This window comes from Carassius gibelio, chromosome B13 (genome assembly GCF_023724105.1).
Source record: "Carassius gibelio isolate Cgi1373 ecotype wild population from Czech Republic chromosome B13, carGib1.2-hapl.c, whole genome shotgun sequence".
Classification (NCBI taxonomy): domain Eukaryota; kingdom Metazoa; phylum Chordata; class Actinopteri; order Cypriniformes; family Cyprinidae; genus Carassius; species Carassius gibelio.
The window spans coordinates 19845054-19861932 of record NC_068408.1 but is presented as its reverse complement, the minus strand read 5'-3'; the positions used below and the strand labels follow the sequence as shown (position 1 = coordinate 19861932).

Below are 16879 nucleotides of genomic sequence, written 5' to 3'. Positions count from 1 at the left end.
TCTGGAAACCCTATTACATATTTTGGACCTGAATGCTTGAATTCTTTATATAATCTTCAAAGACTAGTTCTTGTGGATGTTGGTCTCTCATCATTACAGCTTCAAATAAATAACCTAACCAAGCTGCAGGAGCTTAGAGTTGGGACAAATAACATCCAGTTCGTGTCTCTCCCTTCATTCATGGGCACCTCCCAAAGAGTTCAGTTTAAGGAACAGTTCACGAAACTGGCCACACTGCTGTTTTGCGAGAGACTGGCAGAAACGTGACTTTGATTCTCTAGAGATCCTCTGTGTGTGCTCTGTTTATTTCAGGAAGTATATTATAACATTATGGAGAAGCCTAGTGAGCCAGTTTCTCTTTCGCTGTGTGATTAATGGCACAAATGTAGCTGTAATTGATGAAGTCTGGGTCTTGATGGAATTAATGGAAAATCTGGAGAACAGTGTTAACACCAATTTGGCATGTTATATTTCATAGCAGCTTTTAGTAACAGTTTTAATATAATTGTTTTCCTTCTGATTAAATAAAGTGGGGCCTCATTTTTTAACCATGGATTTAAAGAATTAATGCATTTTATTCAACCATTTTTGGCAAAGATGCCGTTGTTTTTTGTATAGTAGATACTGCAAAAAATAGGTTTTCTGCTCTTCCTAAATACATTACAGAAATTAATGTTACTTTTTTTTTTTTAAATGTATATTTCTTTTGTGCAGGAAAAGCACAACAATAGTGAAAACATATTTGTCAAATGCTGTTTGTGTTACAATCTTAAGAAAAATGGTTCTGAGCAGCACCAGAAAAGGGTTCTTCGAGATATATATAGGACCTTAATGGTGTTACAATCTTTTAATTATAGTTTATTTTCATTGATATTAACATATATTATTATTTGAATATATTATCTATTAATATTTTTGTTTACTCTGTCACTGCCTATTCTGCAGTGTCTGTCAGGGTTTTACATAACAAATTGTCAATTGGGAACGTGTAGCAAAAATGACTGTTCTGACAACAGTTAATTTGCAGAATGCATTAATAAATGACAACGAACATTGAACATGAATACTTGAAGTAAAATGAAATAGAAAATGGAAATGAACAAGTTTCAGTAAAATACTGTATTTTCACAATCCTGTGTTGCCTGTAAGTCCATCATTATGTGTATTTTGGTGTGACTGAGTGTCCGTTTCTCTCTGCAGATGATGTGGTTGTTGGAATACACAATTGGGCACAGAGCTACAATTCGACTCCTTCCATTTATTTTTGTAAAAACACACAAAAAAAGGACCATAAATAAAAAAAATTTGCATATGGATGGTAAATGGACTGCATTTATATAGCGCTTTCAACAGACCACATGGCCATCCAAAGCGCTTTACAATTTTGCCTCACATTCTCCCATCCACTCACTCATTTACACACCGACTGCGGTGTCAGCCATTCAAGGCGCCATCCAGCTCGTCGGGAGCAGCTGGGGTTAAGGTGTCTTGCTCAAGGACACCTAGACACTTGGTCAGGTGGAGCCGGGGATCGAACCACCAACCTTCCGGTTTTTAGACAACCTACATGAACCACTGAGCCACTGCCACCGCATACTTGGTGAAGAGAAGAGAAGTATCCTTTAGCCCCAACTAAACTGCAAACCATAGTTTAAAGTTTGTTTTCATTGAATTTAAAAATGAATCTGACATTTACATTCACATCTGTTTAAATGTCTCTGGGCTAAGTGAATTAGCAGTTCAGAGCTCACCAAATAGAACCTTATCTCCTATTATGGTACTTCTTAGGCCTAGATTTGTCATAGAACTAGAGTAGGCAATTGTTGCCATCTTGCTTTTCACATTGAAAAAATACAGACGACCCTCAGAAGAACTTCGGTAGGCCTAAAGTAATTGCTTGATGACAGATATAATTAAAAGAAAATACATCATTTTAATATTTCGACAGAAGCTTAAGATTCTCTAGTTAAAGCAAAGAAAGAAAAAAACTGGTCAGATAATTGAGAATCTGGTAAGAAAGCAATACACAAAAACTAAATGAGAACTTGTAGCAACTACAGGAGAGCCTATAGAGGAAGAAAAGTATAGCTTAAATTGCAATCTCTTGTATATTAATATACAAGAAGTAGGCTAATAAAATATAAGTTCATATTCTGATATAATTGCAATGTTTATCTTGTTTTAATATATATATATATATATATATATATATATATATATATATATATATATATATATATATTGTAATAGCAAAATCTTTTAGGTAATCTACAAAAACAACTGAAATCAGTGTGTCAGGGTACTTGTTTTTGGTGTGCTACCATTCATCTATGATTCAGGCCAGCTTGGAAAGAGTTTGGCAAAATATGCAAGAAAATCCTGTAAGTAATGTGGACCTGTTTTAAGGGAACTTCTTGTAAAATTAGGGCTTTTAACGTTTTGAGAGCGATGAACTTCAATTTGTTATGACTGACACTGAGCTGTACACATGACTAGATGTACATAAATGTCATGCCATTTTGACGTAGTATTAGAAATGTCTGTTTATGAATGGGTAATTATTTTCTTTACTAAATATTTTCAGTTGGGTTCAGTAGCTTTGAAACATTGTTTATTATTGTCAATTCATTGTTTTCTGAAAATAAATGACTCATTCTATATTTACCGGAATAAGCACAAGGCTATGAACTTTTGATTATATCGTTTTCACCAAAATTTCCCATTGTTTAAAACCACAGCGTTAGTTCCACATGTTCAATTACCTCAAACAAGGCTGGCTTATTTTATGACAGGTTGAGAACATCCTGATTAAAAGAGTCAAGATGAATTTTTTCACTATTAGCTCTTTCATAATATATATTTTCTATTGGGGCTGGACAATCGTGCACAAAAAAAAAATTCTTCTTAATTACTGTTAAATAAATAAATATATATATGAATATATATATATATATATATATATATATATATATATATATATATATATATATATATATATATATATATATATATATATATGATGTGAAATTTAAGGATTTGTAATTTTTTTAAATGGAAGATTACTGAGAATCTGGACTACATGGGAAGAAACCTCAGCTACATACCATCCAGTTTTCCATATGTATCGTGTGAGGTTCTGGAGCAGTTTTTAACGCAGCAGTAACTTCCAGGCATGGTAAAACAGTGCAAAATTGCGAGAACCTCCTCTACTTCTGAGTTAACAACACATGTAAACAATCCTGTTTCGCCGTCGGTATCCTGCCAACATGGCGGAGACTGTGGTATCAAGGGAGGGGCTTTGTGCTATGACGACAACTCCTCATTCTCATATTTAGGATACATTTTATTCTTTCCAACATTAAAGAATTGAAATATGAAAAGCTTGTAAGAACAACTTTACAATTGGGAAATTGGAAAATTCCGATAGCACATGAAGGCAGCATTAAAACTGTGAAGACCATGCGCCTCAATCAATGAGCCATACAGGTGTGCTCAGTGACATGACACAACAATTCCATTGGGTGTTTCTTGCCTTTGGAGATGTACACAAACATTACGAGCAAACATAAAAAAAAAAAACTAAACCCGTCACACATGACTAATTTATCCAGTGAGTATAATGACCAGTGCTTCTGTATATACTGTAGCCAACTGAACCAAACATAGTAATGGTCTGGAAATAAAAAAATGAACGATACCCATTTATTAATATTTTATACCTCAGGTCTCTGAGTCCCAAAATATAAGTACGTTTTCATGGAGGATGTTAGTGCCATGCTATCAATTTAAAGTTAAGTTTTAAAATGGTGAAAAAATGATATGACAATAATAAATATGATAATGCTGTGGACATTTGCTGGTCAAAATCACGTTAATGCATTGGCAAAACTCAAGCAGCTACAATAATACTTTCGACAACATAACAATATTATTTGTTACAAATAAAGTCTATGTTCAAACTAATACAGGTCCTTCTAAAAAAATTAGCATATTGTGATAAATGTTCATTATTTTCCATAATGTAATGATAAAAATTAAACTTTCATATATTTTAGATTCATTGCACACCAGCTGAAATATTTCAGGTCTTTTACTGTTTTAATACTGATGATTTAGGCATGCAGCTTATGAAAACCCAAAATTCCTATCTAAAAAAATTAGCATATTTCATCCGACCAATAAAAGAAAAGTGTTTTTAACACAAAAAAAAGTCAACCTTCAAATAATTATGTTCAGTTATGCACTTAATACTTGGTCGGGAATCCTTTTGCAGAAATGACTGCTTCAATGCGGCGTGGAGGCAACCGGCCTGTGGCACTGCTGAGGTGTTATGGAGGCCCAGGATGCTTTGATAGCGGCCTTAAAGGCCATGTTGCAAGGTTAATTTTTTAACAAATTTGTGCAATTTGCTTGTTGGTAATACACATTTAAACTGTTATCCATTGTATTTTATGTTGTTGGGTATCACAAAACGGAATATAATACGCAAAAGTAGGTACTATCTTGCAGCGGTCTCCTTTCCCCCACAATGCATTGCATCACGTCACGTTGAGGAGAGAATTTACTAAAGCCCGCATTGAGAGCATTGAGAGTGACTAGAAAGAGACGAGTAGTAGACGAGAGTATTCAGATAGCGCAGATTTTAGATAAATAGATAAATATATAGATATATATAGATAGATAGACTACATATATAGATAGGTAGACAGACAGATAGATAGATAGATATCGACCAACAGCGACCCAAACGCACTCACTTCCCCACAGCAGAAGCTTTCCAGCGCAGTTTCAATGGGACAGCACTGCCCACACAAGCACCTGCCAAACACAGCAACCGACACGCGGCTACGTTTGCAAAAACATTTTTACAGGAGGAAGAGATAAACGCTTAGAAACGTCCATATAGCTAGCATGATTCCTTCTATTTCTAGATGACAAAGACAAAGTTTACCAGTACTATGACACTAGGACAAAGGTTACCGCTACTTATCTGAACTAATGTCATGATCACTGCCACTAGATATAAAGAAAACATTGTTTTTTTTTCACTCGGTGCTACTCAATGACAGTAAAAAAATAAATAAAATTATATATATAGCGCAATATATATAATTTTTTGCGCTCCTTTCTGAGCGCAAGGAATTGTAACTAGATTATTTATTTTATTGCTACTTCCATAAACACTGCATCAGCAGGCAGTATTATTCGTAGGGGCTGTCATCGTTGTTTCGCATGCTGTGTGACCTCGGAATTCGGAGTACATCGATCTAGTACGAGACACGAGTTCACGGGTGGGAAGTCACGGGTTTGATTGCCGTTCCAGTGCACTTTCACGGGTTTAAGGTTAGAAAAACACGGGTTACGGGTTGCCTGGAACGCGGCATCATACTAGGCTGTGGCTACCTTTCCTCGACCTCTCCCCGACATGACGTCATCACAGAGTTGCGTAAAAAAACCGTTAATTCCAAAAACTTAAAAAAATAGGTTTTTAAGCCCATTTTTGAGACATTTTAAAAATGATATACATATCTTGAGTGATTTATGTACCCATTAATCGAAAGTGGTGGTTAACCTGCAAAATGGCCTTTAAGCTCATCCAGTGTGTTGGGTCTTGCGTCTCTCAACTTCCTCTTAACAATATCCCACAGATTCTCTATGGGGTTCAGGTCAGGAGATTTGGCAGGCCAATTGAGCACAGTAATACCATGGTCAGTAAACCATTTACCAGTGGTTTTGGCACTGTGAGCAGGTGCCAGGTCGTGCTGAAAAACGAAATCTTCATCTTCATAAAGCTTTTCAGCAGATGGAAGCATGAAGTGCTCCAAAATCTCCTGATAGCTAGCTGCATTGACCCTGCCCTTGATAAAACACAGTGGACCAACACCAGCAGCTGAAATGGCACCCCAGACCATCACTGACTGTGGGTACTTGACACTGGACTTCAGGCATTTTGGCATTTCCTTCTCCCCAGTCTTCCTCCAGACTCTGGCACCTTGATTTCCGAATGACATGCAAAATTTGCTTTCATCCGAAAAAAGTTCTTTGGACCATTGAGCAACAGTTCAGTGCTGCTTCTCTGTAGCCCAGGTCAGGCGCTTCTGCCGCTGTTTCTGGTTTAAAAGTGGCTTGACCTGGGCAATGCGGCACCTGTAGCCCATTTCCTTCACACGCCTGTGCACGGTGGCTCTGGATGTTTCTACTCCAGACTCAGTCCACTGCTTCCGCAGGTCCCCCAAGGTCTGGAATCGGGTCCGGTCACCTCTTCTCATTGTGCAGCATTTTTTGCCACACTTTTTCCTTCCCAAAGACTTCCCACTGAGGTGCCTTGATACAGCACTCTGGGAAAAGCCTATTCGTTCAGAAATTCCTTTCTGTGTCTTACCCTCTCGCTTGAGTGTGTCAATGATGGCCTTCTGGACAGCAGTCAGGTCGGCAGTCTTACCCATGATTGCGGTTTTGAGTAATGAACCAGGCTGGGAATTTTTAAAAGCCTCAAGAAACTTTTGCAGGTGTTTAGAGTTATTTAGTTGATTCAGATGATTAGGTTAATAGCTCGTTTAGAGAACCTTTTCATGATATGCAAATTTTTTGAGATAGGCATTTTGGGTTTTCATGAGCTGTATGCCATTATCATCAGTATTAAAACAATAAAAGACATGAAATATTTCAGTTGGTGTGCAATGAATCTAAAATATATGAAAGTTTAATTTTTATCATTACATTATGGAAAATAATGAACTTTTATCACAATATACTAATTTTTTGAGAAGGATCTGTACAATAAGGGGTGTACAATGGTGTTTTTTGTATTCAGAGTTGTTTCACATTGTAAAAGAGATGGATTCTCATGTTAAACCTGGCCAAAGTTGTAAAAAATAATTTGGAAGAATGTCAGAGAATTTTTGTGCCGAAAATCTTACTTCCGGGTTGTTACAAATTTTGACCAGAGGAGAGCGAGACCGTGCACATCAATGCACGGCATCGGGAAATCGTCGGCATCGCTGCATAGGATTTGTTCGAGATTTTGGATGTGAGGGAAAGTCATATTCAGCTTTCTAAAGAACCCAGCGTTACACAGGGGATGCAGTTTGCTTTTTCCAGGGCAGCAACGGAGTGTATCAAGTGCATTTGTGTGTTCTCATCATTTCAGCGATTAATTTTTTATAAACAAGGCCCAGGTCAATACTGGATTTGCAAATCATTTGCTATTAAAAAATTGAGTGGTCCCAGTGATAAAAAAAACCCATTCATGTAAGTACAACTGCATCAGATTTCTGTCTTTTGTTGGAAATCAGCACATAAGAATATATGTTAATGTATTATAGCTCTGCCCACGGTATGCCTCCAGGAGCTCAGCTTTTTCAGAAGAGAATCGGAAAGCTGTATCTTTCTTTTATAAATATGATAAAACTAAAGACTTTTTGGAGATATGAAGGTAGTACTACTCTATAAGTACTCAAGATTAACTTGAGATTAAGTGAAACTGTATATGTTACGACCCTTTAAGTTTTATCTGTATAGTCACAAAATATTTTATGTGTTTATGTTATAGCATCCATGAAAAAGCATTAGTGTAGAATTGGTGCAAATTCAATTAGGCTCAACTAGCTGTACTGTTAAAAAAACATCAGTTTGGGAAGGTATGAGTGCAGCAAGTCCATTTCAGAACAAAGTAAAGGATCTACAGGTCTAGAAAAAATCACACCAACTAAACATTAATATTACAATTGAACTATTCAGAAAGGCACTTCTTCATTCAAGATTTACGAAATTACGAAAAGCCTACTTCCCTTTGACATAATTTCACACATAGTTTGCCATTGTTGAAAACCATGGCATTTGTTCCTCATAACTGATGACATCTACCAAGGCTGGCTCACATTTTTATGACTGGTTGAGATCACTCAAGATGACTTTCTTTACTGTAAGTGCTTTCATTATATATTTTTCCATAAGTGCTGGAGAATCATGCACAAAAGTAAGTTTTTCCCATTTAAATCTTCTATTTATTGATTTATTTTTACTGTTGTGAAATGTATTAATTTTATTTATTTATTTATTTAGATTACTGAGAATCGGTACTACTCTTGCATGGGAAGAAACCTCAGCTACATACCATATAGTATACCTTCTTCTGTTCAAACTCTGGATTTCAGTTTTAATATTTTGAAACACTTGAAGAAGACTATTTTCCCTGTTTTGTCTTTCCTGGAAGTTCTTGATTTGTCAAGGTAAGTAATATTGTAACCAACTAAATATGTATGTGTTGTAAAAAATATTAATTGATGTATTTTCTTTCAGATGCAAAATCCAGCACATTGAAAATGATACTTTCTACAATGTGAAGAATTTGACTACTTTGATTCTTACTGGAAACCCTATTACATATTTTGGACCTGGATGTTTAAATTCTTTACACAATCTACAAAGACTAGTTCTTGTGGATGTTGGTCTCTCATCATTACAGCTTCAAATAAATAACCTAACCAAGCTGCAGGAGCTTAGAGTCGGGACAAATAACATCCAGTCCATGTCACTCCCTGCATTCATGAGCACGTTCAAAGACTTCAGTTTACTTGATCTACACGCCAATAATATATCCGTCATCACAACTGATCACACTGCTGTGTTGCGAGAGATCGGCAGAAACATGACTTTGATTCTTTCTAGCAATCCGTTATTATACATTGAACCAGGAGCTTTCAAAGACATTTATCTCAGAGAACTGAACATCCGATCTGCCTTTGTTTCACCTGCTGCTCAGAAAGCTGGTCTAAATGCTCTGTACGGTCTTAATGTAAAAAGGCTCATGTTTGGAAAGTACAGAAGTGATTACAAGATTGTTTCATCAGATGCAAACTATTTAGATGGTCTTTGCTTTATTAATTTTCATGAGGTATATTATTATATGAAAGAAAAACATGTTGTTCCAGTTAATATCTTTCACTGTATGATTAATGCAACAATTGTAGCTGTGAAAGGTGGTATAATTCGTGAAATAGCAAATGTGCCATTTCTTAAAATCAAGGAGCTTTATTTGATTTCCAATCAGTTAGATACTGTTCCAGGCAAAAAACTTGCACATCTCCACACTTTAGAAAAACTAGTGTTTACAGACAACGTTGCAATCCAAATTCCAGACTTCATAGACATGCGCAGTCTTCAGTATGTGGATCTGAGTTCAAACCAAATTACATTAACATCATGCTGCTCATTTTTTTCTAGAACCCCTCAGTTGAGGTATTTAAATTTGAGTCTAAATCCACAAATCGGTTTTTCTATAGGACCATTTGATGGACTTGATTCCCTTGAGATTCTAGATTTCCATCATACAAGGGTTGTGGGTATGGGACCTTTTTTTTCTAACATAAAGTATTTGAGGTATCTAGATATTTCTTATTCAAGTATCACCTTTATTAACATATATTGCTTCTATGGACTGAAGAATCTAAATGTTCTAAAGATGGCCGGCAGTCATTTTCAAGGTGATGTAGCAAGATATTTGTTTAATAATCTCACTTTTCTAGAGCATCTTGACATGTCATATTGCCGTGTGGTAGAGTTGCATCCAAATTCATTCAAAAATCTTCAAAGGCTTAAGCTTTTAAATTTGAGAGGAAACTATTTAATGACTATAGATTTTCTGGCCCTCACAAACCTGAAACAATTAATTTCACTTTATGTTGATAAAAACAGCATTACTAGCATCCCACTTCATGTTCTCCATTCGTTGCCCACAAACCTTTCAGAGTTGGATTCATCCTATAACCCCATTGATTGCTCCTGTTCCCAGACAGATTTTATTTTGTGGATAATGGAAAATCAGAATGTTTTGAAGAAACCAGACAATATTTTCTGTAAAACCTTTTCACCAAGTTCTGATTTTAGAGCAAAAGACTTTGATATTGACAGCTGTGTGCACAAGAAAAGACTCACAATCGTTTTATCGCTAAGTTTTGTTACAGTAGTAGTTCTTTTGTCATTCTTGGTTTACAGGTTTCAGTTTTATCTTCAGTATTGCTGTATTCTACTGAGAGGCTATAGATCACCTGGACAGCAAGAATGTTCCTATGACGCATTTGTGATTTTCTCCAGCTATGATGAAGATTGGGTCATGAATGAACTGATGGAGAATCTGGAGAACAGTGTTCCACCGATTCAGCTTTGTCTTCATATGCGGGACTTTCAGGCAGGGAAGTCCATCGCCTCCAACATTATCGATGAAGGTATAATGGGCAGTCGTAAAGTCATTGTGGTCGTGTCTCAACACTTCATTGATAGTGCCTGGTGTCGCTTTGAGTTTGAATTAGCTCAGTCTCGCTTTATGATGGAACACAATGCCAACATCATCATCATCATTCTGGAAGATGTGGAACAGACGAAGACTAAGAAAGTGTTTGGACTTCATAAGCATCTGAAAAAGAACACGTACCTAAAGTGGAGCAGAGATCCTTTGAGTAACATGAGATTCTGGATACGCCTCAGGAAAGCTATTATTGCCACAAACCAATAATATTTTTTAACTTTTAATTCTTGAATGTATACGTCAAGATAGTTTGTCAGAACAGTTTTCAATTATTTCACAACAGTTTTGACCTGATAGTTGTGTGTGTAGTGGCTTTCCTACGAGTCAGGACAGGGTGCTAAGTTGATTTTTACTCATAGGTTGCAATAAACAATGTCCACACAGTCAGTATCTTTACTCGTTAATTTATTAAATAATACAACATAAACAAGAAAAAACACATACACTAAAAACATGTGGAGCTATGATAAGAACCATATATTTCCATCAGCCATAACTGTTTAATACAACTTTAACTGAATGCTAATATCGCTTGATGTGAACAGGTGACCTCTAGCCTTCTAGTGGTGAAAAAAATCATTACATTTTGGGTCCCACAGTGTGCATTTTGATTAAATAAACAGGTGATTCATTTTTAAACTATGTAGTTAAAGAAAAATGTAATAGCTTTTTTTGCCTTTTAATTTAATAGGAGATTTGGTTTTAATATTAAAATGCAACTTTTCAGAAAGGTACTTCTTCATTCAAGATTTACAAAATTAAGCACAAGCCTACTTCCCTTTGACATAATTTCACACATAGTTCCCCATTGTTGAAAACCATGGCATTTGTTCCTCATAACTGATGACATCTACCAAGGCTGGCTCACATTTTTATGACTGGTTGAGATCACTCAAGATGACTTTCTTTACTGTAAGTGTTTTCATTATATATTTTTCCATAAGTGTTGGAGAATCATGCACAAAAGTAAGTTTTTCCCATTTAAATCTTCTATTTATTTATTTTTACTGTTGTGAAATGTATAAATTTTATTTATTTATTTATTTAGATTACTGAGAATCGGTACTACTCTTGCATGGGAAGAAACCTAAGCTACATACCATATAGCATATCTTCTTCTGTTCAAACTTTGGATTTCAGTTTTAATATTTTGAAACACTTGAAGAAGACTGTTTTCCCTGTTTTGTCTTTCCTGGAAGTTCTTGATTTGTCAAGGTAAGTAATATTGTTACAATCTAAATATGTATGTGTTGTAAAAAATATTAATTGATGTATTTTCTTTTAGATGCCAAATCCAGCACATTGAAAATGATACTTTCTACAATGTGAAGAATTTGACTACTTTGATTCTTACTGGAAACCCTATTACATATTTTGGACCTGGATGCTTTAATTCTTTACATAATCTACAAAGACTAGTTCTTGTGGATGTTGGTCTCTCATCATTAGAGCTTCAAATAAATAACCTAACCAAGCTGCAGGAGCTTAGAGTCGGGACAAATAACATCCAGTCCATGTCACTCCCTGCATTCATGAGCACGTTCAAAGACTTCAGTTTACTTGATCTACATGCCAATAATATATCCGTCATCACAACTGATCACACTGCTGTGTTGCGAGAGATCGGCAGAAACATGACTTTGATTCTTTCTTGCAATCCGTTATTATACATTGAACCAGGAGCTTTCAAAGACATTTATCTCAGAGAACTGAACATCCGATCTGCCTTTGTTTCACCTGCTGCTCAGAAAGCTGGTCTAAATGCTCTGTACGGTCTTAATGTAAAAAGGCTCATGTTTGGAAAGTACAGAAATGATTACAAAATTTTGTCATCAGATGCAAACTATTTAGATGGTCTTTGCTTTATTAATTTTCATGAGGTATATTATTATATGAAAGAAAAACATACTGTTCCAGTTAATATCTTTCGCTGTATGATTAATGCAACAATTGTAGCTGTGAAAGGTGGTATAATTCGTGAAATAGCAAGTGTGCCATTTCTTAAAATCAAGGAGCTTTATTTGATTTCCAATCAGTTAGATACTGTTCCAGGCAAAAAACTTGCACATCTCCACACTTTAGAAAAACTAGTGTTTACAGACAACGTTGCAATCCAAATTCCAGACTTCATAAACATGCGCAGTCTTCAGTATGTGGATCTGAGTTCAAACCAAATTACATTAACATCATGCTGCTCATTTTTTTCTAGAACCCCTCAGTTGAGGTATTTAAATTTGAGTCTAAATCCACAAATCGGTCTTTCTGTAGGACCATTTGATGGACTTGATTCCCTTGAGATTCTAGATTTCCATCATACAAGGGTTGTGGGTATGGGATATCTTTCTCTTTTCTCTAACTTAAAGTATTTGAGGTATCTAGATATTTCTTATTCAAGTATCACCTTTATTAACATATATTGCTTCTATGGACTGAAGAATCTAAATGTTCTAAAGATGGCCGGCAGTCATTTTCAAGGTGATGTAGCAAGATATTTGTTTAATAATCTCACTTTTCTAGAGCATCTTGACATGTCATATTGCCGTGTGGTAGAGTTGCATCCAAATTCATTCAAAAATCTTCAAAGGCTTAAGCTTTTAAATTTGAGAGGAAACTATTTAATGACTATAGATTTTCTGGCCCTCACAAACCTGAAACAATTAATTTCACTTTATGTTGATAAAAACAGCATTACTAGCATCCCACTTCATGTTCTCCATTCGTTGCCCACAAACCTTTCAGAGTTGGATTTATCCTATAACCCCATTGATTGCTCCTGTTCCCAGACAGATTTTATTTTGTGGATAATGGAAAATCAGAATGTTTTGAAGAAACCAGACAATATTTTCTGTAAAACCTTTTCACCAAGTTCTGATTTTAGAGCAACAGACTTTGATATTGACAGCTGTGTGCACAAGAAAAGACTCACAATCGTTTTATCGCTAAGTTTTGTTACAGTAGTAGTTCTTTTGTCATTCTTGGTTTACAGGTTTCAGTTTTATCTTCAGTATTGCTGTATTCTACTGAGAGGCTATAGATCACCTGGACTGCAAGAATGTTCCTATGACGCATTTGTGATTTTCTCCAGCTATGATGAAGATTGGGTCATGAATGAACTGATGGAGAATCTGGAGAACAGTGTTCCACCGATTCAGCTTTGTCTTCATATGCGGGACTTTCAGGCAGGGAAGTCCATCGCCTCCAACATTATCGATGAAGGTATAATGGGCAGTCGTAAAGTCATTGTGGTCGTGTCTCAACACTTCATTGATAGTGCCTGGTGTCGCTTTGAGTTTGAATTAGCTCAGTCTCGCTTTATGATGGAACGCAATGCCAACATCATCATCATCATTCTGGAAGATGTGGAAGAGACGAAGACTAAGAAAGTGTTTGGACTTCATAAGCATCTGAAAAAGAACACGTACCTAAAGTGGAGCAGAGATCCTCTGAGTAACATGAGATTTTGGATACGCCTCAGAAAAGCTATTTTTGCCACAAACCAATAATATTACATAGGCTGTATATATGTTGCATAAATGTTTTAAATAAATTAACTTTTGCCTCATTTCAACCACAAAGTTAAGGAAGGGTTATTGCATTTTTTGCACTGCAAAGCTTAATTTAAAATGCCAAGTAAAGGCCTTTCAATGGACAATAGTATGTATGTATGTTGGAAATTAATAACTTCCTCTTTGAAACAAAGAGGAGAAGTGAGAGTTGCTTGCACACATGCAATAATAAGACAATAGAATATAAACATATTTGTCAAATCTGCTTTAAATCGAAACTGATTGCAACTTTACACCAGCTGATGTGTGAATTTGTTACATTTCAGATTTATTGACAGAAAAGCGCCTAGTTTGTTGTTTGATCTAGAATCTCCTGAAGGACAGTGTGTGATTTTTCTCACACCAAATTTTTTCTATAGATCTCATGCAAGATCATTATTAACAATGATTATGTCTTATGGGGAATTAATGATTTTCCTAGGCTCAGTCTTATTTATAGTTCTGGACAAGGACAGGAATATACCACAGAAAGAACAAGACAATATAATTAATAAATTTCATATTTATGTTTAAAAGCTAGGTTCTCAGAAAATACTGATTATGTGACGGTGGATTAAGGAAAGTCTGGAAGCAGATGCGAGTTAACAGTTTTAATGTGATGAGATGAGTATGAATATACAAACAAACAAAGATGCTGAGAAGATGACACTCCGTTGTGGTGGTGAGGAGGTGAGGAATCCTGATGATGGCGGAGAGAAGGTGAGTAATCCGGATGATGACGGCATGTAGGCAGAAGGAGAAGATGGCACAGGAACTGCCGGGAATAGACCCGAAAGGGAAGTGTCCGTGGCTGAGTGAACGGGCGGAGAGTGGAAAGAGGTTCAAGGGAAAACACAGACATCCAAGCACATACAACACTAAAGCCAAACGAACAGGGTAACCACATTAAACAAATAACAACGATCTCACAAACACAAGATGCTAGACAAGCCAATATATAGTGGATGAGTAATGAGTGGCAGCTGTTGCTGATGACAGTTAATGGAGACGCCCATAAGCTAATCAGTGCAGACGCGAAACACACAGATTTCACCACAAAGTGCAAACACCCCCGAGATCACGGTTTACTAACCGTGACAGTATCCCCCCCTCTAAAAACTCCTCCTGGAGTTCCCAGAATGGCCTACCTGCTGATTGTAGTCATCGATAAGGGAGTGATCCAATATGTCCCTAGCAGGTACCCAACTCCTCTCCTCCGGACCGTAACCTTCCCAGTCTACCAGATATTGGAATCCTCGTCCCCTCCGTCTCGAGTCCAGAATACGATTAACCGAATATGTCGGTTCCCCATCTACAAGACGCAGTGGCGGGGGAACCGGAGTAGGCGGATTAATATGTGCATAAAACACGGGTTTAATTTTGGACACATGAAAGGCGGGGTGTATCCTCTTGTACGCAGGAGGTACTTTGAGGCGGACTGTCACCGGACTAATGATTTTGGTGATAGTGAATGGGCCGATAAATTTGGGAGCTAATTTATTAGATACGGATCGCAGAGGAATGTTACTGGTAGAAAGCCACAGTTTTTGACTCACGACGTAGACGGGAGGCTTTGACCGGTGGCGATCGGCCTTGGCCTTAGTGCGCTCCCTCACCCGGAGCAGAGTCTCGCGGGCTCTGGTCCAGGTGCGGTGACACCTTTGGACAAACGTGTGAGCGGAGGGGACCGCGACTTCAGATTCCAGACTGGGAAACGCTGGTGTCTGGTACCCTACACTACACTGAAATGGAGAGAGGCCCGTAGCTGACACTGGCAGCGAATTGTGGGCGTACTCCACCATAGAGAGTTGTTGACTCCAGGAAGAAGGATTCTTGGAGACCAAACATCGCAACGTCCTCTCTAAATCTTGGTTGTCTCGCTCAGATTGTCCGTTGCTTTGGGGATGATAACCCGAAGACAAGCTAACTGACGCTCCTAACAATTTGCAAAACTCTTTCCAAAATTTGGATATAAACTGAGATCCCCTATCTGAAACCATGTCTACCGGGAGGCCATGAAGCCGAAAGACGTGATCTAGAACAGTGACCGCTGTCTCCTTGGCTGTCGGTAATTTGGGCAAGGGAATGAAATGTGCCGCCTTCAAGAACCGGTCCACTACAGTCAAAACGACCGTCATGCCATTAGAGGGCAGGAGGGTGGTAACAAAATCTAGAGCGATGTGGGACCAGGGTCTCGAAGGGACAGACAGCGGTTGAAGAAGCCAATCAGGAGGTCGGTTAGATCAGTAGTTCCCAAAGTGGAGTGGGGAGCGGGGGGTCGCGAGATGATTTACAGAAACTTTTTTTTTTTAATATATATATGTTAATTCAAGATGGTGAAAAATAAGTCCGAAATACACATTTAGGTCTTTATTTTATTACACTTTGTCTGTTTGCGTCTGTAGATTTCTCTCTTCACTGTACAATGCTGTCAGATCCAAATATGGTCATTTCCTTTTTATCAGCAACCAATCGCGAAAGTAAAAGGGATGAATGCGCAATCTCATTGGCTGATGATAAATCTTTAAAGCCTGTTTTCTCAAAATGACCTTTCTCTCATACTCCAAGTACGAAATCTCCACTTTAGTAGCACCTATATACACCAAACTTTCCAGTCTTGTACCTAGTTATATTATGAAGACATTTACAGAGGGATTTGTAAATATATTATTCCTAGCCTGATTTATATAACATTTTATTACAAAAAAAATAGCGAAAATCATTTTTTAAGGCTATTGATTGATAGTATATTCTGATTTACAGGATAACATAAGTAGATATCCATAAATCCCTCTGTAATTTTTTCACCATCTAATATGTGAGCACAATGAAAAAATAATTTTTTATCTGGATTTATCCAGATCACTTTCATAAGTATTTCCCTGAAGGAGACGCTCCCGATATGACTGGATAAGGTCACCATTTAATGTAACCACGGCAAATCATCTGGCGTCAGATATGGAAGATGCGCTGATAGAACTTTCAACCGATCGAACCCTGAGGACTGCATTTGATGGCAAGATGCTGG

At 37.0% G+C, this 16879-nt stretch overlaps 2 protein-coding genes across 2 annotated transcripts; both read left to right on the top strand.

Annotated features, from left to right (window-relative positions):
- Positions 1-8070: 8070 nt before the first annotated feature.
- On the top strand, positions 8071-10513 carry LOC127969860 (toll-like receptor 4). Its single transcript, XM_052571986.1, has 2 exons — positions 8071-8231; positions 8302-10513. The coding sequence occupies exons 1-2, from the start codon at positions 8092-8094 to the stop codon at positions 10511-10513; spliced, it is 2352 nt and encodes a 783-aa protein (XP_052427946.1). The 5' UTR covers positions 8071-8091.
- Positions 10514-11269: 756 nt separating this feature from the next.
- LOC127969856 (toll-like receptor 4) lies at positions 11270-13813 on the top strand. Its single transcript, XM_052571978.1, has 2 exons — positions 11270-11521; positions 11592-13813. The coding sequence occupies exons 1-2, from the start codon at positions 11382-11384 to the stop codon at positions 13807-13809; spliced, it is 2358 nt and encodes a 785-aa protein (XP_052427938.1). The 5' UTR covers positions 11270-11381; the 3' UTR covers positions 13810-13813.
- The last annotated feature ends 3066 nt before the right edge of the window (positions 13814-16879 follow it).